General features: G+C 39.3%; 1 protein-coding gene across 2 annotated transcripts in view; it reads left to right on the top strand.

Moving 5' to 3' along the window:
- Positions 1-25,851, top strand: part of lgr4 (leucine-rich repeat containing G protein-coupled receptor 4) — a 147,084-nt gene that overhangs the window by 48,329 nt on the left and 72,904 nt on the right. Inside the window, exons 2-3 of one of the 2 annotated variants that reach the window (XM_067994065.1) lie at positions 1,983-2,054; positions 20,947-21,018. In XM_067994065.1, the coding sequence (XP_067850166.1) occupies positions 1,983-2,054; positions 20,947-21,018 (144 nt within the window). The remainder of the gene's footprint in view (positions 1-1,982; positions 2,055-20,946; positions 21,019-25,851) is intronic. The other variant, XM_067994066.1, reaches the window with a different exon arrangement.

Here is a 25,851-nt window from a genome sequence, read left to right as displayed (position 1 = left end):
TGGATTTAATGTAAAAACCATAAAAAAACAGCTTTCACTAGGACACTGTGTAACTGTACAGACTGTTCCATACTTCAAGATAAGATTCCTCAGTAAAACGTTCTGTCATACTGAGTTTGATAAGTACAGCTACACTGTGGGTAAAGAATCTGCCAATTTTAAGTTTTACAACAGAGCAAATGTAATTTAATAAATATCTCTCTTCCCCAGAAAATCTATTTGAAAATACGATAATCGGGTTTGGAATACTGTTTTGAGTTATATGACTTTTGATTATTTTCAGCATGGACGGTCTGTATAACCTTATGCACCAGAGACCTTGTGTGTATGTGTGTGTGTGTGTGTGTGTGTGTGTGTGTGTTTAAAAATGCCAGAATAAGTAATGAGCGCTACAGCAGGGATTCCCAAATCATGACCATGGACCATATGTACCTCATGAGCCCCAACAATTTGGTTCACTGTGCCCAAGCAGCTCTGTTCTATTTCTTGCTTCTTATTTCTTTCTTGCTGGTTTATCTGTTTTAAATTTCATGGAGCTGGAGGTTTAGAAACAGCTATTATTAGTGCTGTTATCTCATTGGTGGATTAAATCTTAGTAACATAGTAACAGTTTCCGACAGGAGAAGACAGTTGATCCATCTAGCCCACCTCTTCACAGTATTCCCATGATGTATTTCTAATAGCCCGTAATACCATTTGTTGACCAGAATCTGTTTGGTTTCTTCTTGAAACCCATTAAGATTTCTTGTTCCACCACTTGTGCCGGTAATCTGTTCCACATACTTACCACCCTTTTAGTGAAAAAAAAGTTCCTCCTGTATTTCCTGTTTTCTTTTGTTGCCCTTAATTTGTAATTATGACCCCTTGTGATTAAATTCTGTACATGGCAAAAAAGCTTTCTTGGATACAATTTGTCCAAATCTTTTATCATTTTAAAATAATTCTAAATCAGAACATCTAGATTGGCACCTTAAGATGCATGCAATTTAATGGGAACACATGTGGCCTCCATGCTGTGTGCACCTAAGCAGCCCACAAAGAAGATTGGACACTTGTGTTTTGCAACATACAGTTTGTAAACACGGACATGATGTCAACGTAAAAGGTGACTTTAACCCTGATAATTGTAGCAGAATATTCTTGGTTAAATGCTGCATCTGTCCCAGTTATCTCCTTATCTGTATAGGGTAGTGGGATCAGTTTTGGATTGCACTAACAAAGCACCAGCACAGATGTAATTGGATGAATTGCCTCCTGTGCTATAAACTCCTATCTGTATATAAAATGCACAAGGAGAAATGGAATAGGCTTGCCTTTGTTGAATCTTGGCGAGTTCTAGAAGTTAATCTAATGAGCCCAACCTGAAGAGTTGTTACATTAATTATAGTATTGACTGGTTTTCTGATTAGTCAGGCTGCTAGAAACCGGGTCATTTTATCTCTGCTGAGAATGCTGCCTTTGTGGAGGCATAAAGCATCTGAAGTTTCATTTTGTTAAACCTAACTCCAGACTCATTCTAATTTATCCATTGAGTAGCTGAGCTAAACAGACCATTAAGTTCCTATGTTCAGTTCCTGGTTTGTAATGAGTTAGGCTCAGCTAAGGCAGCAAAAGAGGTGCTGCAGTTAGCTTCAGTGCTCCGTTAGAGGGGGAAATCAGCCAGGTTTCCACTCCTGATCACTATCTCGTCATCCTTCTTGTCATTGGATGTTGGAAGGATTTGGGTCAGCTGTGAAGCTACACAGTTGAATAGTCTGATACGATCAAAGGTCATGTGAATTATGTTGCAAGGTACCTGATAGTGCTGGTGGACATTACCCTAGCAAGGAATCAATACCTCCAAGAAAAGGGTTGAAAAAAATTGCTAAGAGGAAAAATAACTCCATTTGTTGAAAATGTAAATGTTTATATTGAACGATGCATATTCCCAAATGTTAACAAAAACACATGTTTATAATGGGTTATTGTAAACTTTTTTGCAGAGATACAAGCATGAATAACATAACTGAGCTGCAACCTGATTCCTTCCAAAAGCTCCCATACCTTGAGGAACTGTAAGTACATTGATGAGTATATATCATACAAGATGTAACTGACAGGGCATGTGATTTTGTTCAAGTATGTTTTATGAGATTGACAAATTACACTTTTCTACAGACTATTAGGACTGCTGTTCAACATTTCACTAGAACCTATAGAATTGTCTGCATTATAACCAGCATTTTAAAATAGGGGATAAGGGGGACCGTATTGCCCATTGAAGGTCACTGATTTAACCCAAGGGCAAATAGTTCAAATAAACCAAGCTGAAGTGAAATATGTGCAGGCATATTTGATGTATGGATGAGGAGAATACATTTTATCCTTTTTTGTCAAAACTGACACATTGCCTTCTGTTTTTGAAATTTAAGTTTTACATGGCTGGAATTCATGTATTAAATATATGCTGCATCAACATCCATCTTTAGAGAATAAGTAAACCTGGTAACTTGTGACCAGGGCTATAAATCAGGAATAAATTTGCTTTCTTATTTGAAATTGCAAAAATAACCCTTTCAAGAACTTCTAGTCCACCTCTAAATCTCATCACTCTTTCTCCCCCCCTGCCCCCCACCCCCCAACCTTGGTTCCCCTGCCACAGGTCAAAACTTTGTTAATCAGACATGGTTGCATTTTTCAAGCTGAAAGCCCAGCTAACCTCATTAAATAAACATTACACATATAAGCAAGTCCTGTGCAATGAGCTGTTTATTTAAGACTTAAATGTGTTTTTGCCAAAATTTTCAAACTGTTGTCATTATTATGCAAGTATGCCTATGATTTCTCAGGCTGCTGCAGTATGTCAAAAACATTACTCAAATATTAAAATGGAGTTAAATTGATAGCTCTTATGAATACTTTATTGCTTTTCTTTGTGTCCTACTGTTTCTTTACTCGCCAATGAAAAATTGGCGCAGAATCATAATGACTTGAGAATTAATTATACAACAAACGGTCGACTGGTTCATACTTGGAGTTTGCTCCCACGACGTCTGCTCGGCAAGCATTTTTCTCTGTGACATTGGCTTGGTGATTTGAATGATGCCATGCATCTAGATTTTGTATAGCAACCTAGTTAATGATCACTGATGGAAGCAGAATGTATTCATGTTAACAGCTGCATTTCATTTTATTTTATTAACGTAAAACACAATGGGTTTAATTTAATGTCGGATGCTTTTGTGCTTCAGAGTCTTGTTTTATTAGTTTCAATTTTTTTTTAACTTGGCACAAGGCTGCAGTCCATGGTTTCAGTACTGGCTTCCTAACTGGGTCACTGTGGTACTTGGTGCCATTTTAAAACTGTGGTTTTGGTGTTGGTGCAGTCTACTAGTGGGTACTAATGTGATGTTAACAATGCACTATTAGTGGGCAAATGGGAATCGGTGGATTGGGTGTGAGACCACCTAGAAGAGATGGCTGTACAACATTTAAGTGTCAGCTGACTGCAGCATAAACTCAGCTGGTGGAAACATTTGATGAAAAGGTACTTTTATCAAAAAAAACCTTAACCAGTTTGGCTCTCTTCAGTCATTTATAAATGTCTGTGCAACTCAAGGTAATGCACCACCATCTGTGTACATGCGCAGTGCTTTCCATTGCTCAACGTCACATTACTGAAAGAAGGCAGCATAAAAATGGCTGTTTGCATGCATCTCTGAAAATAAAGCCGATGTTACACCTCCATCTTCCACTCATGACTAATAATAATCAGGAGTGGGTGGAAGTCTTGGCTGATGTTTTTTTTCTCTCCCGCCCAGTCTGGGAGTTCTGAGGCCAATTGTAGAGCTCTGAAGAGATGAACTAACTCAGTACAGACCAGGAATTACACTTGGAACCTTCTTGGTTGGCACGGTACTGTCCAGTGCATTTATCATTGGAATCATCAGAGAGCTCAGTGTCACTGTATTTAATAGGTTGGGTAACAAATTTAAGATCTTGCTGAAATATTTTTGAATTGCCCATACTAGAAATCCTGCAGCTTGGAAAATCTACAGCTTTATCCTTGGATAATTGGTGCTCAATACCATGTTTTTTTTTGTTGTAAGATCAGTACGCATTCAGTAAATTTTGCTATGATATTCATGAGGTCAGCCATAATTGCTCATCAGTATAGCCTGACTGTTTATATTCTGTTTGAGCCAAACTTGAAAGATGTATATAGTATTCTGCAAGGGTAATTTATCCTTTTGTGTAATTTGGTTTTAAATTGATGGTGGTTGTAGTAAAATTGTTCATTGGTGAAATGAAACTGCCTGACAAGATCAAGAACCTGTCATTAAAGGACTATTGCTTCTTTTCCCTCACCCATTACTTAAAAAGTTTTAAAAGTTTAGATTTATGCTTCTTCTATTATCTCTAAATTAACCATACTCCTACATATAAAAATGGTTTATTTTCAATATATAACCCTTTTTTAAAATAGACATTAGTAGAAACCGCATAGGCAGGTTCAGGCATTTATTGAACCTCACTGTGAGCATCATTCAGTTAAATGTTTTGTAATTTTCCTACTACCTATAACCTGAAGTTTTAATTTAACCAAATCGGAGAACTATTTTTACGTCAGGTACATTGATGTAACTTTCAAGTGTAATAACACTATGCAGCTCTTATAACTGGCATCTTTGATCCCAGCCTTTGTGCTTAAGTTTGAGTAGCTTCAGATGAGTATCCATATAGTCATATTTACTCTTACAATTGATGCTTTAAGTACATTTTCACAAAACTTCCAATTAGAACTTCATTAATGGTTCCTGCTTTATGTCTTAATCTGTCTGCAAGTCAATTTAGACTATAGTTACAAAATGTTAAAATAAAATTTTCGTAGTAGTAGTGATTAAGTCCATAAATGAGAAGTTTCACATGGTAGAGTGCTAATGTGTAGTACCATAGAGTGACAGAATGCAGGTTTGTGTCTGATTTCCCATGTGGGTAGTTCCCAATTCTGGTTGGGCAGAGAAGATTGCTGGGTGTGGCAGCTAGTTTTGGCCTGACTGGATGTCATGTGCCTAGATGGAATACTGGTGAGCAAATGAATGCTGACTCTTGGACAGTTCCTAGCAACTGTCTTAAGATTGAAACGGTCTCTGCTTACCTGCTCAGCTTTGTGTGTGGTGCCAAGAAGAAATAATGGGGGAGAATGTTTTCTTTTGTCAGTGTTTATTCAGTGGTTCAGTATAATAAAGTTAAGCTTGCTGTTGGTGCTACTTTTTGTAGTTTCTTGTTGATGTAGGAGAAATACTTGTATACTGTATGATTAAAGTATCATGAAATGGTATGGGTGTGGTCATATTGTATGGAGAAGGTTAAATGGTGCCTGTATGACTGCTTGCTTTGACAGTTGATCGATTGTATAATTGTTTCATGTTGTAAACTTTGCCAGCCTTGTTGGTTTACTTGCTAATGCTGCCAATAGTGAATTAATCAGTTAGTCTTGCCATGATGAAAACCTTACTGGATCCCCACTGAAGAAGCATACAGCCCCTAGGCCTTGATGAATGATGATAAATAGATTCTGGCTGAACTGCTCTGCAAGAGCCTCCCACTTTCAGCTAGTTGTATCCTGTCTTCTGGAGGGTTGCCAGAATGTGGAAAAGCGGAAGTGTTGGTCAGTTGCAACAGGCTGAATAAACAGTAGTTGCCTTGAGGTACCTAAATGTTCTCCAGTCTCATCAGGGCATTTACTGGGCATTTGTTTGATTTGATTCTAAAAGCCTTAAGTTTGTGATTGCTAATTTTGAGAAATTTATACATTTGATAGTGTGATAGGTCTCTTTTGGGAAAGATTGAAATGAGCAAGTTACGGTTCCTATACTTAAGATTCACAGATCAAACTGCATTAACAATTCACAGCATATCTGCCTTATATGAGTTAGCAGTAAAAATGCATTATAGCTTCAATCTTTTTAACTTGACAAATAAGACAGGCAGATTTTTAGTTAAACTTAACAGGTTACACTGTTATGTTATTGAGTTCTTTGATTTTAGGGTTAAATCTGATTAATCTTAATAATTACCCTCTTGCACCTGAAAAATGAATTCCAAAATTAGAGTCCAATTCGATAAAACCTGCAAATGTCAATAATGGTATATTTTAGTGCAGGTGGCTGTTTCCCTGTTGGTACAGCAAAATGAAGCATGCTTTGCACCAATGGGGGATAGCGATGGCTTTGTGAAGACAGTTGTTAGCATTTTTTAATTTAATTATAAGTATTTTATTTGTTACAAACTTTTTTTCAATCTGGAAAAAGCATGTATTTCTAGCTCCATTTTTTTTTAACCCAAATTCAGGGGGAAAAAAATCAAATCTGAAAATTAGATATAATATTTTTATGACATTTCATCTACTTGGTGTGTCTTGGTAATCAGTAGATGGTGATTGTGATCCTTTTTCTTTCCTTACCTCTTCCCTTTTGGCATATTAGATTCTCAAAACCTCCTATTAGTTGCTACTCCTTGCATGTTAAAATATTATTGTTCTGCAAACAAAATCAGATGCCCAAATGATTCGTATAATTATTGAATTATGCAACTGTGTAATCTGAAATCAGCAAAGACTTTACCAATATTGGAGGTATTTTCCTTAATGGAAACCAGTGGGTAGTTTTGGGGAAAAGCTTTATTATTGAAGTGGTCTGATAAGCTACAAGTTTTACCCTATGTTAGGATCACAACATTTATTGGATTATATATTAGAAAGTAGGAAACAAATTTCCATGTGCCCGCTATACAACTGTTCTGTTTTATGCATTCTTAAAATGACCTTTCCAATACCGTTTTACTGGAAGCAACCTGAATGCCCATAATAACCATTTCGAAACCAGTCTTGAACTCCTGAAGGTTGATCTCAATTTTTATTGTAATAATGGGATTTAACGATAAGCTTTTGTAACTGCTTTATAAAAATGCCATGACCTCTACAAAGCGCTCTCTGTAATTAGAAAGTCGGCCAGCTAATGCACAATATTTACAATTTTTGCCACTTCTTGGCCCAATGCTTTGTGGCTCATGTAGTAATAAAAATGTCATTTGTAAAAGCGTATACAGTATAAAAGGTTTCTAGTTTGGCAACTACACACCTGAAATTGCCGGCAACATTATCAAAGGGACCTTGTTATTTAGATTTAAAAGATTTACTCTAATCATTTCAATTTTTATTTGTGGTGTCAACTTCAACAGTTTTGTGTTCCTGTGGTTTCTTTACAACTTGCTAAAATATTAACTCCGTCCTAACCTCCTTCTAGAATTTACTTAAAACCGGTTCACCTCATAGAACAAACTATCTGAATATCTCGAAGTATTGTATGAAGAAAGTTGTTAGCGTTTTTAAATGCTGCCCTGAACTTGCCACTGTTGGTTGCCTTGCTATAAGGGGGCTTCTAATACAGAGTTTGTAGAATGAAAATTTGTGATTATTTTTCCAATCATCTTGATGCAAATTAATATACTTAGTGTTGAGAAAAGGCTTTGAACAAAATTGTTTGCTAATAAAGGTTTTTTCAAACTCTTCTAAATATTTTTCTTGATTAAAGTTTAATCAGACTAAGTCCTAAAAAAGCATATTGTTTGCAAGTTTCAAGAGCCAAGGGCCAAGGGCCACTAAGTTAATGGGATAGGGAAGAACTGCAAAATGCCACTAAGGGGTAAGTTGCAAAAAAAAAATAGCAAGGGCGAACAAGCTTACACAGAGGATTGGAGATGACAGGATGAGCTTGCTGTTAGAAACCGCTATATTTTTTAAGCTTTGCAAGACTGAAAGCAACTTGAATCCCAATAATCAGCTGGTGAACTGCAGTAACCCTGTGTTGAAGTTTGACAGAAGGCATTGGGACAAAAATGGGTTTTTTTTTTGGTCCATGTTAAAATTTTAAGTTGTATTCTGCATTGCTAGCAACATCATGTAAGGGGTTAACACCTAAGGTCTCAGGATTTTTCAAAGGTAAACAAACTAAAAAGAAAGACTTGCATTTATATAGTGCCTTTCACAACCTCTGTACATCCCAAAGAGTTTTACAACCAATTAGTTCAGTTCCAGACAAGCTGTCTGCAGTGATCTTTGTAAGTGTCAATTGATGAGGCTGAGAACAGTACATATTTCAAGATGTGAATTGGCTGAAACTATTGCATTCAATGACAAGCATCTTGTGTCATTGCCAGAGTTTGACTGCATTCAGGATTGATGAATGGCTCTTTCGTCTTATATATTTGAGAGGCGCAGTTGTCTACTGCTTTTCTTTCAGGATGGATGTGGGCGTGGTCCCAAGCCACCTGGACATAAGTCAAAGGATAGGCTACCAAGAAAGTGTCTAGTGTACTAACTCCAAAATGTGATAGTCATGTTTAATATTGCAGTCTTTTACCTATAAGTGTTTGCTCTGTCAGTGGGTATAGTGGACTATTGACATCCCTCATTTTGATAAGCAAAGTTCTTGTTTCTAATATGTTTACCTTTTGCAGTGCAATATTCAAGTTAAGTGCAAATCACTCCTTTAGTATGCCAGGCTAACCACATTCAGTAGAACAAAGAAATGAAGTATTTCCTCTCATAGATTGGTGTCTCCAAATGTGAAGCATTTGCTATGTTTCCTGTTGTCGTGGCGCTGGGAATTAGTGATGCAAGGCCCATGTCTGCTCAGTTTGTGTCTAATTTGTAGGTTCTGAAATAACTGATCTGATCTCTCTAAGAAAGCAACAATGTCACTTAGATTAAAGATATGGGTTTTGGTAAATCACTTTATACAAAATTACCTGTTTAAAACTACTCTGGAAAGCTTGTGGTTTTACTGCTTTTGTAGAGAAACCCCATACATCTTCACAGCGATGTGTGATGAAGACATATTTCAAATTGGAATTTACAGTAAACGAACATCATCCTGTAGTGACAATGAACACGGAATTAGAAGTAAAGATGGACACCTTGATTTCCTGAATGTAATCAGAGTACTTTTTTGAATGATTGGAGAAGGGGTTCCAAATATTGTGTTATCCAGTCACAGTACAATTGTCATACAAATGAAGCTTTTTACAGCTTTTTAGTGGGATGTTTAATGTCATTTTTACATACTGGTATTAGCGCATGTATCTTCTCGAAACTGGGGCTCTGTGCTTTAGAGCAGATTCTTGTCACCAGAAACATGGTTCAAATCCAGTTTGAGGGGAAAAATTCACTCTGGTTATTAAGGGCTCTAAATTGAGAATTTGAAGTAGTTGAAACCCAGTCCTTGGCAGAAATGAGACCACACTCCACAAATAATTTACGTATACACAATCTTATTCAGAGTGACTATAAAGAAAGCTTATGATGGGAAAAGGCAAAGAAAATGTGAAGTGAGGCACCTCTATTGCCATTTAGTTTGAAGGAACATTTTAGGTCTGTCTAAAGGGAGGTTGCAATCTAACTGTTGCTTCATGCTACCAGGGTGTACAGAAACAGTGTTCCATAAATTAAAAATGCAGTGTCCTCAATTTACTTTTTAGTTGTATAAGGATGTGAACATTATGAATGGAATACAGTAATGAAAAGTATACTGTTATTGTCCCACGTGGAACTTTACTTAACAGGAAGTTGAATGTTTAATTGGTCAAAGAGCACAGGAAATCCCTGTCTTTTTAATCCTGCTTAACATGGTGATGTATTTTTGCCAGTCTACAGCATATGAATGGCTTTTCTCTGTATCTGTCTCTAGTACTTGAAGACAAAGATGGAATGTGCTGATAATTTCACTATCATGTCTGCAACTGTGTAAAATGTTATTTTCATGCCACACCCAGGAACCCTCTCTAGCTTCTTGGTTTTAAAGTAACTGCAGAGGCCGATAAACTGATTAGAAGCACATGCATATCTTAATAGTCATCTGACTATGTCCAGGCAGAAACCACAGACATATGCTGGCTCCAAAAGTTCCATTCTTTGAAACATGACTGGGTAGCACATTGACTAGCTCTTGATTAGTAACACTTTTTTTTTCTTCCTAGCAACTACCAGATTTAGGATCATCTTCTGCCAAAACCGACTTGTTACCAAAGAATATAGTTTGTAACATTCCCTACATTATTATTTGTAGTGGAGAACCAGTGGTGCACTCCCAGCAGCATATCAAATCTTTACAATAGCAAGTCAGCGCTGTCAATAAATAGCGCTCCACATCATAATAAAAACAGCGCTCCACATCATAATAAAAATCTAGCTATTTCCTCTGATTTGCCACTACGAATAGTGAAATTAAACCATCTTGCAAATTTGGAGTTCTAATTAGATTGTGGCCGGCTACCTTCTAGAATTTGTGATGCTGAGTTAATATGATAACTGCCAACCTTTCCCATCCTCCTTCAAATGGCTTCATTGATACTTAACTTGTATGTTTCTCCTTTTGGGGTATTGCTTAGGTAGGGTTGATGGACCGATGGGGCATTGTGAAAAGCAATTAAGCTTTATTTATTGTCTACCTTCCTCCTTTCCATTCTTTATACCAGCTGTATATTGGTCATAGAATAATGAGATGAATTTGGACATGCAAGATTTCAAGAATTCCATAATTTAACTTCAGCATAAGATGCCAAAGTAGTAGTATGTTTAAACAATAATTTGCATTTATGTAGCATCTTTAATATAGAAATATGTGCCAAGGGGCTTCACTGAGTTGTAATTGGAAAAGAATAGACACCTGGACATCTGAAGGAGATATTTGGAAGGGTAAACAAAAGCTTGGTCGAAGAAGTGGATTTTAAGAATGATCTTAAAGGAGAGGATAGGGGGAGAGAAGACAGGGCTTCCAGAAGGAATTCCAGAGCATGGCGCCTAGGCAGCAAAATGCACAGCTGCCAACAGTGAGTTGAAGGGGGCACGGATGCACAAGAGGCTGGTGTCAGAGAAATGAGAGTTTTCGGTGGGGGGAGGGGTTGTAAGGGGTTGTAAGGAGGGATGATATATTAGCAGGTTCCTCTAATGAGGCCATATGGGTGGAGCTTAAAAACAAAAAGGGGGCAAGCACTTTGATGGGAGTGTACTATAGGCCCCCAAACAGTCAGAGGGAGATAGAGGAACAGATATGTAGGCAAATCTCAGAAAATTGTGCAAATAATAGGGTAATAATAGTGGGGGATTTCAACTTCCCCAATATTAACTGGGATACTCAGAGTGTAAAAGGCTTAGAGGGTACAAAATTCTTAACGTGCATCCAGGAGAGCTTTTTGAGCCAGCATGTAGAAAGTCCTACAAGAGAGGGGGCGGTACTGGACCTAATTCTAGGGAATGTGGCCGGCCAAGTGGAAGAAGTGCTAGTAGGTGAGCACTTTGGTGACAGTGACCATAATTCGGTGAGATTTAAGGTGGTCATGGAAAAGGACAGGGAGGGGCCGGAAATAAAGGTTCTAAATTGGGGGAAGGCTGATTTTAATAGGATAAGGCAGGATCTGGCCAAAATGGACTGGGATCAGCTGCTTGTAGGAAAATCCGCATCGGAGCAATGTGAGTCTTTCAGAAGGGAGATTGAGACCATACAATGGCAACATGTTCCCGTAAAGGTCAAGGGTGGTTCCAAGAACTCCAGGGAACCTTGGATGTCAGGGGATATATGAGAATGGATTAGGAAAAAAAGGAGGGCTTTTGGCAGATACAAAAGGCTAAAGACGGAGGAAGCCCTAGAGGAGTACAAAAAGTGCAGGGGGATACTTAAAAAAGAAATTAGGAGATCAAGGAGGGGCCATGAAATAACACTGGCGAGCAAAATAAAGGAAAATCCTAAGATGTTTTATAAGTATATTAAGGGTAAGAGGATGACTAGGGAAAAAATAGGGCCCATTAGGGACAAAAATGGCAATCTGTGTGTGGAGCCGGCAGATGTAGGAGGGGTTCTAAATGAATTTTTTGCATCTGTTTTCACTATGGAGAAGGACGATGTAGACATAGAAATACGGCAGGGGGACTGTGATATACTCGAACATATTAACATCGAGCGGGAGGAGGTATTGGCGGTTTTAGCAGGCCTAAAAATGGATAAATCCCCAGGCCCGGACGAAATGTATCCCAGGCTACTGTGTGAGGCAAAGGAGGAGATTGCGGGGGCTCTGACACATATATTCAGAACCTCTCTGGCCACAGGGGATGTGCCAGAGGACTGGAGAACCGCTAATGTAATACCATTATTCAAGAAGGGGAGTAGGGAAAAACCGGGGAACTACAGGCCAGTGAGCCTAACATCAGTGGTAGGAAAATTATTGGAAAAAATTCTGAAGGGCAAAATTAGTCTCCACTTGGAGAAGCAAGGATTAATCAGGGATAGTCAACATGGCTTTGTCAAGGGAAGATCATGTCTGACTAATTTGATTGAATTTTTTGAGGGGGTGACTAGGCGTGTGGATGAGGGTAACGCAGTGGATGTGGTATACATGGATTTCAGTAAGGCCTTCGATAAAGTCCCCCACAGGAGACTGGTCAAGAAGGTACGAGCCCATGGAATCCAGGGTGCCGTGGCACTTTGGATACAAAACTGGCTTAGTGGCAGAAGGCAGAGGGTGATGGCCGAAGGTTGTTTTTGTGACTGGAAGCCTGTGGCCAGTGGGGTACCACAGGGATCGGTGCTGGGTCCCTTGCTGTTTGTGGTCTACATTAATGACTTGGATATGAATGTAAAAGGTATGATCAGTAAGTTCGCTGATGATACAAAGATTGGTAGGGTGGTAAATAGCGAGGAGGATAGCCTCAGTCTGCAGGATGATATAGATGGGTTGGTCAGATGGGCGGAACAGTGGCAAATGGAATTTAACCCGGAAAAGTGCGAGGTGATGCACTTTGGAGGGACTAACAAGGCAAGGGAATACACAATGAATGGGAGGACCCTAGGCAAGGCAGAGGGTCAGAGGGATCTTGGTGTGCAAGTTCACAGATCCCTGAAGGCGGCGGAACAGGTAGATAAGGTGGTAAAGAAGGCATATGGGATACTTGCCTTTATTAGCCGAGGCATAGAATATAAGAGCAAGGAGGTTATGATGGAGCTGTATAAAACACTGGTTAGGCCACAGCTGGAGTACTGTGTGCAGTTCTGGTCGCCACACTACAGGAAGGATGTGATCGCTTTGGAGAGGGTGCAGAGGAGATTCACCAGGATGTTACCAGGGCTGGAGCGCTTCAGCTATGAAGAGAGACTGGGAAGATTGGGTTTGTTTTCCTTGGAGCAGAGGAGGCTGAGGGGGGACATGATTGAGGTGTACAAAATTATGAGGGGCACAGATAGGATGGATACGAAGGAGCTTTTTCCCTTCGTTGAGGGTTCTATAACAAGGGGACATAGATTCAAGGTAAAAGGCGGGAGGTTTAGAGGGGATTTGAGAGAGAACTTTTTCACCCAGAGGGTGGTTGGAGTCTGGAACTCACTGCCTGAAAGGGTTGTGGAGGCAGGAACCCTCTCAACATTCAAGAAGCATTTGGATGAGCACTTGAAATGCCATAGCATACAAGGCTACGGACCAAATGCTGGAATATGGGATTAGAGTAGACAGGGCTGATGGCCGGCGCGGACACGATGGGCCGAAGGGCCTCTATCCGTGCTGTATAACTCTATGACTCTATGAGTTAGAGAGGGATGAGGCCATGAAAGGATTTAACCATGAAAATGAAAATTTTCAATATGAGACATTGGAGGACAGCGAGGACTGGGGTGATGGTCAAGCAGTGTGGGATAGGATACAGGCAGCAGAGTTTTAAAAGAGCTGAAGTTTATGGAGGATGGCAGGTTAGCCAGGAGAGCATTGGAATAGTTGAGTCTGAAGGTGACAAAGGCATGGATGAGTGTTTTAGCAGCAGATGGGCTGAGGTAGGGGCAGCGGTGGGTGCTATTATGGAGGTAGAAGTTGGCTGTTATTTGTGATGGAGAGGATATGGGGTTGGTAGTTCAGCTTGGTGTCAAATAGGGTGCTGATATTAGTCTGGTTCAGTCTGAGACAATGGCTGGGGAAGGGGTGGAATCTGCGGCACAGGTACAAAGTTTGTGGCGAGATCCGAAAACAACAGCTTTAGTTTTCCCAGTATTCAACTGGAGGAAATTCTGGCTGATCCAAGACTGAATGTCAGACTGCTTGACTGACAACACAGTAATGATTGCAGATGTGAATACTTAGAACAGTGGCCTCGGTTTCATATCCCATTCTTGGAAGGTTTAGTGAAAGGACTCCAAACTTTCTGTACCATCTAACCTGGCCTTCGACATGGGTGGCTCTGGCAGTTGTTTGACAGGTAATGCAAATTTACATTTTACAAATATTTATAGTTTTTGAGCCTAATTTTTGGGAACCATGTAGTGTGAAAACTTTCCTTTTAGCCTCCCTGTCTAATTTTAGAATTATATTAACTGCCCTGGAAGTTCAATATTCTCTTGGTCAAGATCAGTTGCCACCATGAGGATTGACATTAAGCAAACCTAAAACTGACACAGCCATACTCTATATAATGGTGGCAAATGGTCTCAATGAACTGATTTGCTTCCTAATTAAATATAACATCTACTTGGATCCACCACTGACAAACTGTCCTGGCTATAGCTGTAGATGAGGTTGCAGTACATCATAAGGTCCAGGGGAAATGCACTTGCATTGCTTTTAATAATTTTTTTTTATTGCATCAGGCTTTCAATCTAGTATCCTCGTGCGGCCTTCATGAGGAAGCTGTGGGAGTGCTTGGCTCAATATTGGATGATCAGCATGTGTAAGCCATCTGCAAAACCCATGTAAGGATAGATAGGAGACTTACCAAATCTAGCTGCCTCAAAAGGAGAATCAGGCAAGATTGTCACTCATTTGATTTTATGCCTGCATCAACAATACGTTTGGCGGCATCAACAATTTGTTGGGTGGCATCATAAGGGATGGTCTCGGAGTATTTATTCCAGGCATTTCTGAAAGAATCTAATGCACTCTGCTTGCCATATTGAACAATGGGCTGCTCAGATTCTCCCACATGCACAGCTCGAGGGATCTTTGATATATCGATTGGAAAATAGAAGGAGCATCTACTCCATGTGCTTTCTACTTTTTTTGGGCTTTCATGCTAAACTTGAGTAGAGTATCTAGTGCCACTGATCACTCCTTTTCATCGGAACTCGCACCCTGTACATTCTGGAGCGTACCTTCACCAACCCACTATCCAGGTAAATAATAGAGACCCAGGAATCATAGAGAAACCTTACTATGTAAGGTTGCAAGTATGATATGCTGCCATGAGATTCTCCTCTTTGGGCAGAATGAATGTAGAAAGAACACATTTGCATTCATATAACACCTTTCACAAACTCGGGGTGTCCCAAAATGCTTTGCATTTTGCACACAGCAAGGTCCTACAAACACCAGTGAGATGAATGACCAGTTAATCTGTTTTGGAGGTGTTGGTGGAGGGATAAATGTTAACCAGGATTGGGAGAACTCCTTGCTCTTTGTAAAAAGTACCAAGGGATCTTTTACATCCACTTGAACAGGCAGGTCAGATCACGATTTAACATCTTAGCTGGAAGTCTGATAATCCAGCACTTCTTCAGTACAGCGTTGAAGTTAGTTTAGATTATGTATTGATTTTTGTGTTGCTTGAGTTGGATTTTAAAAAAAGTTATTGGGCTGGAACCGGTTGTCATTGCTGCTGAACACGAGACACCACAGCAATGTCATGGCTTACTTTTAGTTATTGGGCCAGAACTTGCTGCCACTGGCGGGGCAAGGCCCTCCACACGTCCTGGGGATTTAAAAAGTACGAATGTACTCCTAGCGTAGGCCACAGCGTCCATTTGCTGAATTTTGAAATCTTCTCCAGTGGTATGCTCCGAGATCAGCGCAGGCCATGTGCGCATGCAAAGACTGTGGGAATGCGAGCCCCACCCACAAGCAGACAAGTAAAACTCATTAATCTAAAATGACATTCCTTATGTTAGTCTAAATAAAAATGTAACTTACATAAACATGCAAGGAAATGATTTAATGTACTTGAAACATACAGAAGTTAAAAGTTTTTAAAAAATTTATTGAAAAATATATTTTATCAAAAAATATTAAAGTAAGAATAATTAGACATTCCACATTTTAAAAATTTAATTTTTTGTTGTTTTGCAGTCATTATAAGTCTCCGCGCTTTTAAAAAGTAGTGTAGGGCTGGTATTTTCAAGCATATCTTCTCGTGGTGTAAGCATCTTCATTCCAGCTGGGCAGATGGGTAAGTTTACGATTGTTTGGTGATTGTATTGATTGTAGTGTAGGTGGCCCTTTAATTTGGAACTGTCAAAATGCCATTGAACCAATCGGAGCAAGTTCGCGATTTCCGGGCTTAACTGCGCATGTGCGCATTCACAAACTTGCTCAGACAGATTCAACGGCCGTTGGGATGGATGCCGTTACGGTGCGGCATCCAAGGTAAGTAATTTCTGGGCCAATATCAGCATGTGGTTGGGGTGGGGGGTGGGTGCAGTGGGGTTGTCATTGCAGCTGAACACTAGACACCACAGCAATGTCATGGCTTACTTCTGTGAGTTATTGTAGCTGCAAACAATGGGAAGACACTACGGATCAGTTAACTGAAATAGGCACGTTCATTGATCATACAATCTATAAATATTGTCTTCATTAAATATTGGTTTAAAAAAAATTTGGATTAAATAAATCATGTAGTGACACCACAAATCACGAATGGCAATGATTGGTTGATTCTCCTGTCAGTCCTGCACTGCTGGGATTGATTTTATGTACATAATTTGTATTATGTAACTATCCTCTACTCACTGCATTTTACTGGAGAAATAATCCTGCTTTTATCGGGAGGTTCTTGCTGTAGTTCGTAGAGACTTTTTTTTGCTGTAAAACAGACTGCTATAAGTCCTGTCGTAAGTCCCACCCGACCTCCAACTCATTGGCTGACACAGTGGTGTCAATACTCACTTTAATTGTCAACACGTACTTATAAGGGCAGGGAATCGCTCTGTGCCTGCCTCTCTGTCACGCTTAAGCCTTGTCTGTCTCTGTCTTTCTGTCATGGCTGTCTATGAATTTAGCAGCCAGCAGCAAAAAGATTCTGTATTTTAATGGTCTAAACCAGATTAGCATTGGTGATATGTGAGTATGGTACATGGCACTGCACTTGGATGCCTAGAACATCAAAGGGACTGACATATTGCAAGATCCTTCCTGCAGGCAGTTGTCCATCATGTAGTTGATGAGGAAACTCACTTTTGGAAGAACCTTGGGTTTGTAAACACCCACTCATATATTCAGGATTCACATGTATAGAGGCAAGCAATTGCTGCTGGAGCTCTGCACTTCAGTTGATCAAATCAATGTTTGATATGGTTTGCATGTGTCTATATTGTGGTCAGGAAGATGGCGGCAATGTATTCACACATTGTTGTGCTACTAACAATGCCTTTTGGGAGGAGTTCCTGGGATTGACTGACCTAGCAAGAGCTCAAATCTCTGCTTTTCACTTGCCTAATGACCATCTAGTGACTATCCTCCTGAGGTGGAGAAGGAGAAGGTAAACATTAAGTTGGCTACAAGATAACTGAGCAAACTGCAACATTACTTTCATGGGTTTCTCAGCAGTTTGAATTGGAGACTCTTAAGCAAGGTAATGGATTTCTTTGCATAAGGCACCTAACCAAAAAAAAACTGCTCTGAACACCTGTAAACATTCAACAAAGCACCAATTGGCAAGTCTGTCCACCATTTATTCTATGTCCACAGACCTTCCATTGATATTTAGAAAAAAACTCCAGACATAATAGATTTGGCTGTTTGAAAATGCCAATTGAAGTGTTCTCAAACTGGAAGCTACTACTTTGGATTAGCTTCCATCTATCAGTCAGATGACTAAGACTTCAGCAGGGCAGGGGTCAAACACACTCTCTCCAAGCATCTAACTGGCATATTCTCTCTCAGCCTAGCTTAATGAAAAATTCATTCAGTGCCAAAAAGCAGAAATTCTTTGTCAAATGGTTACCAAAAGGATAGGGAATATAGTTTATATTTTTAAACTATAATTTAAAAGAGCTTGTCTTCAGCTCATTAGAGCAGTTAGTCTGAGGATCATTGCAGATGGCAAGATCTTCAAGCAAGGTTCAAGGACTAGTGGTAGATAATCCAACACTGAGCCCAACTCCAATATCCTTCTGGTTGAAAAGGACAGTCACATGGCACAACTCTGGATAAGGTAGAGTTATTGAAATGTATTTGTTTCGAGGTCTTTTGAATCAAAAGTTCTTCTAAGTACAGCACCTCAATCAGTTGAACTGAGATCAAGCAAAATTGAGCATTTTCTTTAAAAGCTTCTTCACGTAAAGATCCTGGCCCTGAGGACAATGAAGTTTAAGTTCGCAACGCTGTAGCTGAGGAATTAGCTGCTTCCTGATTCATGAATTTCAGCTGTTTTGTGAACCAGTGTCCAAGTTTAATGTAACAAGGTTCCCCCAATGGCTAAGTGAGTAAATACACCATGTGTGTATACAAACCAAAATGTCCTAGGTTTGATCGCCAGTCAGTGCTGAATTAGTTGACCCGGCCAGGTTGGTGATGAGGTTGGTTGCCTATTGTGCCAGGGAGAGGAAAAATGAGCTAGTGTCTCAGCTCCTGATCCTGTCCAGTAACTCCTGCTGGAAAATGCATGTATGATTGGATGAGAACAGCATAAGGAGAAATGGACATTGATGGTTAATTTCCTTCAGTTCCTGTGGAAGAGTTAGCACCAAGTTTATCGTTTGGTGTTACACATAATATTAAAAAACAGTTGAGTTTGTGGAAGTTTAAATTACAGTCCTTCACCGAGCCATTGCTGTAAATTTGCCCATTGTAATTTGTAATTTTTAAACATTTTTATGTGGCACAACATTGAATGTGTTTGTATAATACATTTAGAACATAACTAGTGATACATAATTAAGTCATTGTACAAACTGATAAATATCTGGGTTGGGTAAAGTGTGTTTATGTAAAATGTGGTCAATCTACCATGGTCATTGTACAACATACAATATAACTGTCAACAAAATGCATGTAAGGCAGAATTTATTTATAGTATCAGTAAATAGCTCTGGATATTGTGTGGCACAAACATTCTAATTTCCTATGTTGCCTGGCAACGCTACTAAATCCACTTTTAAGGTCACTGAGAAGGTGCCAACCCATCACATCCATTTCTGAAGCAAGGAAAGAATAATCTGCACATATTAGTACCTTGAGCCTAATGGGCACAAATTTTGTTTGACATTGCCATTTCTAGTGTTAAAAATAATGCAGCAACTAGTGTGGCCATCTGAATTGATATAAAATGGTGTCAGCAGTTCTGAAGCACACAAGAAGGATATTCATATGACTTCACTTTTATTGCCCCATGAGCCTCATTTTGAGATCAATGCAAGAGGATTGCTGTGGCCAATCCTGACATTTCATGAATGAATCTTCCACTTCTCCACTCAGCCCCAAAGGAGTATGCTTTATGATCACTTATGTTATGAACTTTAAAAAATATTTTTGACTATTTTAATAGTTTTACTTGCATTGACTATTACAAGATTTTGGTTTTCTCTGTCAAATTATTTTCTGTCCTAAAAGGAACTCAAATTGCTAGAAGAAAATATGCATAAATTAAACTTGTGCTACCACCCAATACATCACTGGTTTTAAACAGACACATGATTAAGGTTAGCCAGGACTAAGGCCAGTAGAAAATTGCAGAAGATTGTGATAAAACGTGTAGGGATTTGCTCTCCTTTCCCGCAGAAAAATTGTGGGCTATTGAGGATATATTGGTACCCTCTGTTGCAAAATCTGAAAATTTATTTTAAAGTTGTTAATCCTCCCCTTATCACAGTTCATGGAGGCATTCTTCTCCCCCTGCCCCCTTCAGTTTGTTCCTTCCCACCCCCTTCATCCAAGTGTCTACATTGTCACTTTCTTCACTTCCTATTCCCACTATCCCCATCTATCTGTTCATGCTGACACCCTTTACCTCTTCTCACTTTCTTCCCCTCCCCATCCTTACTCCCTATTCATGTTGGCACTTCATCTCATACTACTAGTTCACACTGGCACTTTTCTGCACCTCTTCCCATACCACCTGGGTCCCCTCTCTTCTCTCCACCCCCCCCCCACCCCCCCCCCCCCCCCAATTCCAGTTCATACCACAGTCGCTTCCTTTTGGCTTTTAGACAATGTAGATGTTGATGCTTTTGCTCTGGGAGATCAAAGTATGTTGAATGCTGCGGACAGGAAATCATGATCTGAGAAAATTATTGCAAGGTCGGGAGTTTTCATGGCAGCATGTCGCACAGTTTGATCCCCCAGAGCAATAGCAGCATCGGGTACGACTGGTGACTGAGGTTGGTGAGGATCGTGGTAGCTTTTATGGATTCTGCAATATAAATGCCACAATTTTTCTACTTTCATGCAAAATTCGTGTAACATTGGGACTTTTGCTATTGAGCAGAATTTGCAGTCTGACTACACATGGTCAAAACACTCCAGCCCAATTTGTGTTTGAAATGAATCCCCATGTGGCCCAGAGCTGTAAGATAATGACATTGGTTCAACAACCTGTAATTTCTGTACCTTGCCTGATAAATTGTTAACTGCCTCCAAAGTAGGATAGTTCAAAAAAGCCCATTAATGGACGTGGGGTTAAGAAATGCTGTTATAATTTTTAAAAGTCTTTATACTTTTTGCAGATATTTGCAGTTAGCACAATTGCAGGGTACCAAATACTACAGAGTACCTTACAGTGATATGTGGGCTGTAGAACACTAAATAACCTACAAATTAAAGTGCTCTTCAACAAGCTTGACTTGTATTTTAATTTCATGGTTGATGGATGTCTCTCTTTCCTGCTTTGGTAAGTTTTTTTTGGTCTCTGAACTTGGTTACATGACCACTATTTTTCTTTTACAGGCGGTTGGCTGGCAATGACCTGTCTTACATTCACCCGGACGCTTTGTCTGGACTGTACCAACTGAAAGTTTTGTAAGTATTTGTCCATTCTTTCCAGCTCAGGAATTCTTCAAAATATACTCAATACAGCCATCCAAGACTGGTCAGTGATCCATAAAAATGGGTTAGGACTTGTCTTGTGCCAAAGATGACTGAGTATAATGTGAGGTTTTAAAATGTTAAGTGGTTGCAAGTTAAATCTAATTTTATAGAGCAGTCGTACTGACAGTATAGTGGAGTACAGTACTGTGGTTCATTATTAATGCTAACATTCCCTATAATTAGATTATGCTTTTTCACCTGAATGTAATAATTTGTCCTACCCTCCACATTCCATTTCCTGGGTGGGTACAGGTGACATTTTCCAAGCCTTTGCTGTATAGTGCATATCGACTACTGCAAACTAATGCTGAGGGGGTTGACTTACCTTCTAAACAAATCTATTTACCATAGTTTCCGTAGCTGGCATAGTTTTAGGCTGGCTGAGATGGAAAACTCACCAAGGGTATAAACCTGCATCATATAACTTTAGAGTGCTGCACGTTGATGCATGAATATTCTTTGCCACAGTACCGAGAAATGAGGAATTCGGTCTTAAAATATTTCAAGCTCTGACTGATTTGTTTGCTTCTGCACGCAGTTGTAATTGATCATCAACAGTCAACTTCTAAGTGGTCTGTCTTTAATGAGCACTACTGATTACTTGAAACAACCTGCTTGACTTGAGCCAAAAATAAACTTTTCAACTGGATATAAATTCTATAAATAGATTTCCTTTCTTCGCTTTCAAATCAAACAAAGTATATGTTGTCCACGGGAATTGTATTATGATTGTATGGTAGCTTAAGGATAGCTCAGAGTGAATTACACTGCACTAATGCAGTTGAGGGGTCGTTTTGGACTATGAATGCCACCTGAAATCCGAGATTGGATCAATGCATTAGTCACTTATCAGTATTTGTAGTTTAAAAGTGAGCTTTCTTTGAAAATTGATTTTCTTATTATTACAGTTTAGCATCTTGAAATATGTTCTAATCCCACACGAAGTAGGGATGTAGGTTTAAATGGTATTCTCCATTCTTGTGATTGTGTACCGAAAGGATTTTGGATCACATAGCTTACAAATAGTACAAAAATGAAGCCGTTTGTACATATCAAAAATTCTTTTTGAGGGTGGGCGAGAGACATGATGGAGATGGTCATTTGATTATAAGATACTGAAGCAACTTATCCAGTTCCCTCAAATTTAGATTTTCAGCACGCGTGGAAAGGGGCTGGACTTGTCTGTTGCCGCCAGAATACAAATTCTCTGGTTCTTTCTGTACTTCAGCAATCACTGTGGTCAGTTTTGAGAGACATAAATCCTTGACGCAATTGCCTGTGGCTGCATCCAATTATGTTACCTAACAGACAGGAAAAAGTGCATGGTGCAGCTTGTGACGACCTGTTTCACCCATGTGATAAAAATGTTCATTTGTTTGCACAAGTACTTAAGGTGTGTTCGGCTGGCTTCCCAGCAAGATTATACTTGTGTCTGTAGATGCTGTAACTTATTTTCTTTAGCCTGTTTGTGTTTTTCCCTTGCTTGCAATTCAAATATAATTGTAGAGTCCCTGAAAAACCACTGTACAGTTTAGTGCAGTTCAGAGCATGTCACGTTAACCTTTTAGTTCTAGTCATACATAGAACATAAGAACATAAGAACATAAGAAATTGGAGCAGGAGTAGGCCAATCGGCCCCTCGAGCCTGCTCCGCCATTCAATAAGATCATGGCTGATCTGATCCCAACCACAAATCTAAAGAACACAAGAAGTCGGAGCAGGACCCGGCCACATAGCCCCTGGGCCCTCTCCGCCACCCACAGGGCATTGACCGATCCGAACTCAGCTTCATGTCCAATTTCCTGCCCGCTCCCCATAACCCCTAATTCCCTTTACTTCTAGGAAACTGTCTATTTCTGTTTTAAATTTATCTAATGATGTAGCTTCCACAGCTTCCTGGGGGAAGTTAGAACATGGAATCGGGCCATTCGGCCCAATCATTCGGGTCAGCATTTACCCTTTATATGAGCAAATGATCCAGATCGCATTTACCTGCTCTGTTCTTGTATCCTTTTATCCCCTTTTCCTGCATCCACCTATCCAATCTAATCTTGAACGTTGTCATAGTTTCTGCCTCAACCACTAACCCTGAAGTGAATTCCATAGCCTCGCAACTGTCTGTGCAAAGAAGTTTCTCTTGCTCTCTGTTCTAAATCTCTTACATTTTAATCTTGTTTCTATGGCCCCTCATTCTAGATCCAACTATTGGAAATAGTCTGCTTTTATCTACCCTGACCCATTGCTTTGTAATTCTAAACAATAATGGTAATTTACTGACTTGGTCAGATGGAGAAGATCTGAAAACTGCAGAAAAGTCCATGTAAAAGTTAGGAAAGGCCAACCTTGCCATATTGAGCAGATGCTCCCCACAAATTTTAAGCAAAACGTTTGTGGGGGGATGGGCAGGAGAAAGAGAGAGTAGGTGAGTTTTTTGTGAAACTTTGTGGCTGGCTCTTTAGGGAGAACCAGATTTCCGCTTTGCGTGTTCTCTTCCTAGGACACATTGAAAAGTACTGTGGCATGAATAAATGTGTTTGCTTTCTAGGCTGCGCTCCAAGGGAGCTGCAGGCTATGTAGGTCAAGGGGATATTGTGACTTCAGTACAGAAAACAAGTTTTACTAACATTCTTGTAATTTAGATATGTTGTATTTTCTTTCTGGAGATTTTTCCTCTTGTACTGATTAATCATTGGAAAAGTGCTTGTATGCCAGAGTTGTGATGCATTGTAATTTCAGTGGGGCCAACAAAGAATGATATCAGTTAACAGCATAATAGATCACCTGTTGAAAATTCGAAGAGCTGTTTTTGCTGCTTAGAAAATGTTTTTGGCTTCAGATTGCTTGGTGTATATTGTTTCACTAAAATCAATATTAAGTATTTTAATCAGTATGGTATCAATGCTGTTAATTACTTTTTGAACATTATTTTTAAGTTAAATGTCATTGATTGCTATCTGCTGGAAAGTAAGTGTAGACGATAGGCAAAAGCAGTATTAGGCTTGGCTGTGGAACCAATTGTGGTTGAATAAGCTGCCAACTCGCTATCGGATTCTGCATGAAGAATGGCCACATGGGTGAGGGGCCAGAGAGCTGCTGGCACTCGTAGAACTGGTGGCCCAGCATGAGTTGGCACCCTCAGTGGAGGGGGGGGCAGTGAGAAGAGAGGGATGGATAGCTTTGATTAACTTAATTTTGAAACGCATATGCATTAGGTAGATTTGCTTTGTTTTATTTGGACAGTACTGTAATATATGCCCTTAATATTGAATTTCCACATGATGTACTGTAATATTTCAATGAGAATTCTTAAACGTCAGATGTATGTCGTGGTGCAATTATTGTTGGCTTGTGAAATATATTGGAGCATTGTTTGGAGAAAAAAAATGAGTACCTAAAGAGAATTAAAGTTTGCTATATCAGTTTAATTTGTTTTGCTTTTAATCCTTTAAAGTTTATAGAAAGCAGTGTTTATGTTAAAACAATTCAATGTGACCTATTTGATAGGGTACTTTACATTTTCATTTTTTTAAAACTTTCTCACAATCAGTTGAAAGAAAGTTTGTTCCTAAGCTCTTATCAAGACTTTTTTTTTGTTTAAAATACACTGAACAAATGAAGATTGTTTCAAGCTTTTTAACAAATGTCCTTGAAACAATTTCAGCAGATGATTGGGCGAACCTAATGTTTTCAGGAATAAAGCTTCTGTCAAACAACAACATTCTAGTTATCAATCATTTGACAATGTACAGTTAAACTCTTCTGCACTAAGATTTGCATTGTTTCCAAAAAAAAACTTTCATGAAATAATAAAATTCAATGTTCAATATTTTCTACTTTTCTTTGTGCAGCAACATTGAATTTATACAGAAATCATGTAGACAACTTTTGAGAGGACCAGCAAATGTTTTCTTTTAAATGTGCTCCACTTTCGGGTTTTTACTCCAGATATTTTTCTTGTGTGCAGTGACTTAGATCCCTCCTGTAGGTGAGCCTCCACTCTCTGACCCAAAATGTGCCTTTTACTGACCAATATTGGCTGTGAAATGCTTTGGGAAGTCCCGAGGTTGTGAAAGATGCAATATAAATGCAAGTTCGTTCTTTTCCAATATCTAGATAATTTATAGCGAGCCTGTGGATCAAATATAAAACTCTTATTACTGTATTATGGCTACTAGTTAAAGCACATGACTTTACATGATCATCTGCAGCTTCAGAGAACAGGGTTAAGTTAAAACTGGCAAACTTACTTATTAAACAGTAAATAGATAAGTGCACAAGAAGCAATGACACAGCGCAGTTACAAGTTTTTTGAATATTACCTTTTCCTTGAGGGTTTGTTGCTAACCTTCACAAAGTCTCTTGATGATTTGTCTCTCACCGAGTTCAGGTTGGCTCTCATTTTTAGCCAGATAGGCTGTGAACTACTTTTCAAAGTCTGGCCATGACAGATAAAACTTAAACATTTGTCTCTTCAATTCAAAAAGAGCTGCTAACCAAACACACATACAAATAAAATCAACAAGATGCTTTTGTATTTGAATTGAGTGTCTTGGCCTCTCCCTCAGACCCTTGGCCATACACCATGGGGGTGATTTTAAACCCCAAGAAGAGGTGGGCGTTGAAAATAGTTGTTTATCGGGTCGCGACCGCAACCCGGCTTTATTTCCGGGTTTAACGTCGGCGCGTAAAAGTACAGGCTTCCCACTGGGAATGCAAAGTATGAAAATTTTGCGGTTGCGACTCAAAAAAAACAATTATTTTCAA

Source organism: Heptranchias perlo, chromosome 12, assembly GCF_035084215.1.
Source record: "Heptranchias perlo isolate sHepPer1 chromosome 12, sHepPer1.hap1, whole genome shotgun sequence".
In the NCBI taxonomy this organism is placed as follows: Eukaryota; Metazoa; Chordata; class Chondrichthyes; order Hexanchiformes; family Hexanchidae; genus Heptranchias; species Heptranchias perlo.
This window is presented reverse-complemented; position numbering and strand designations above follow the sequence as displayed.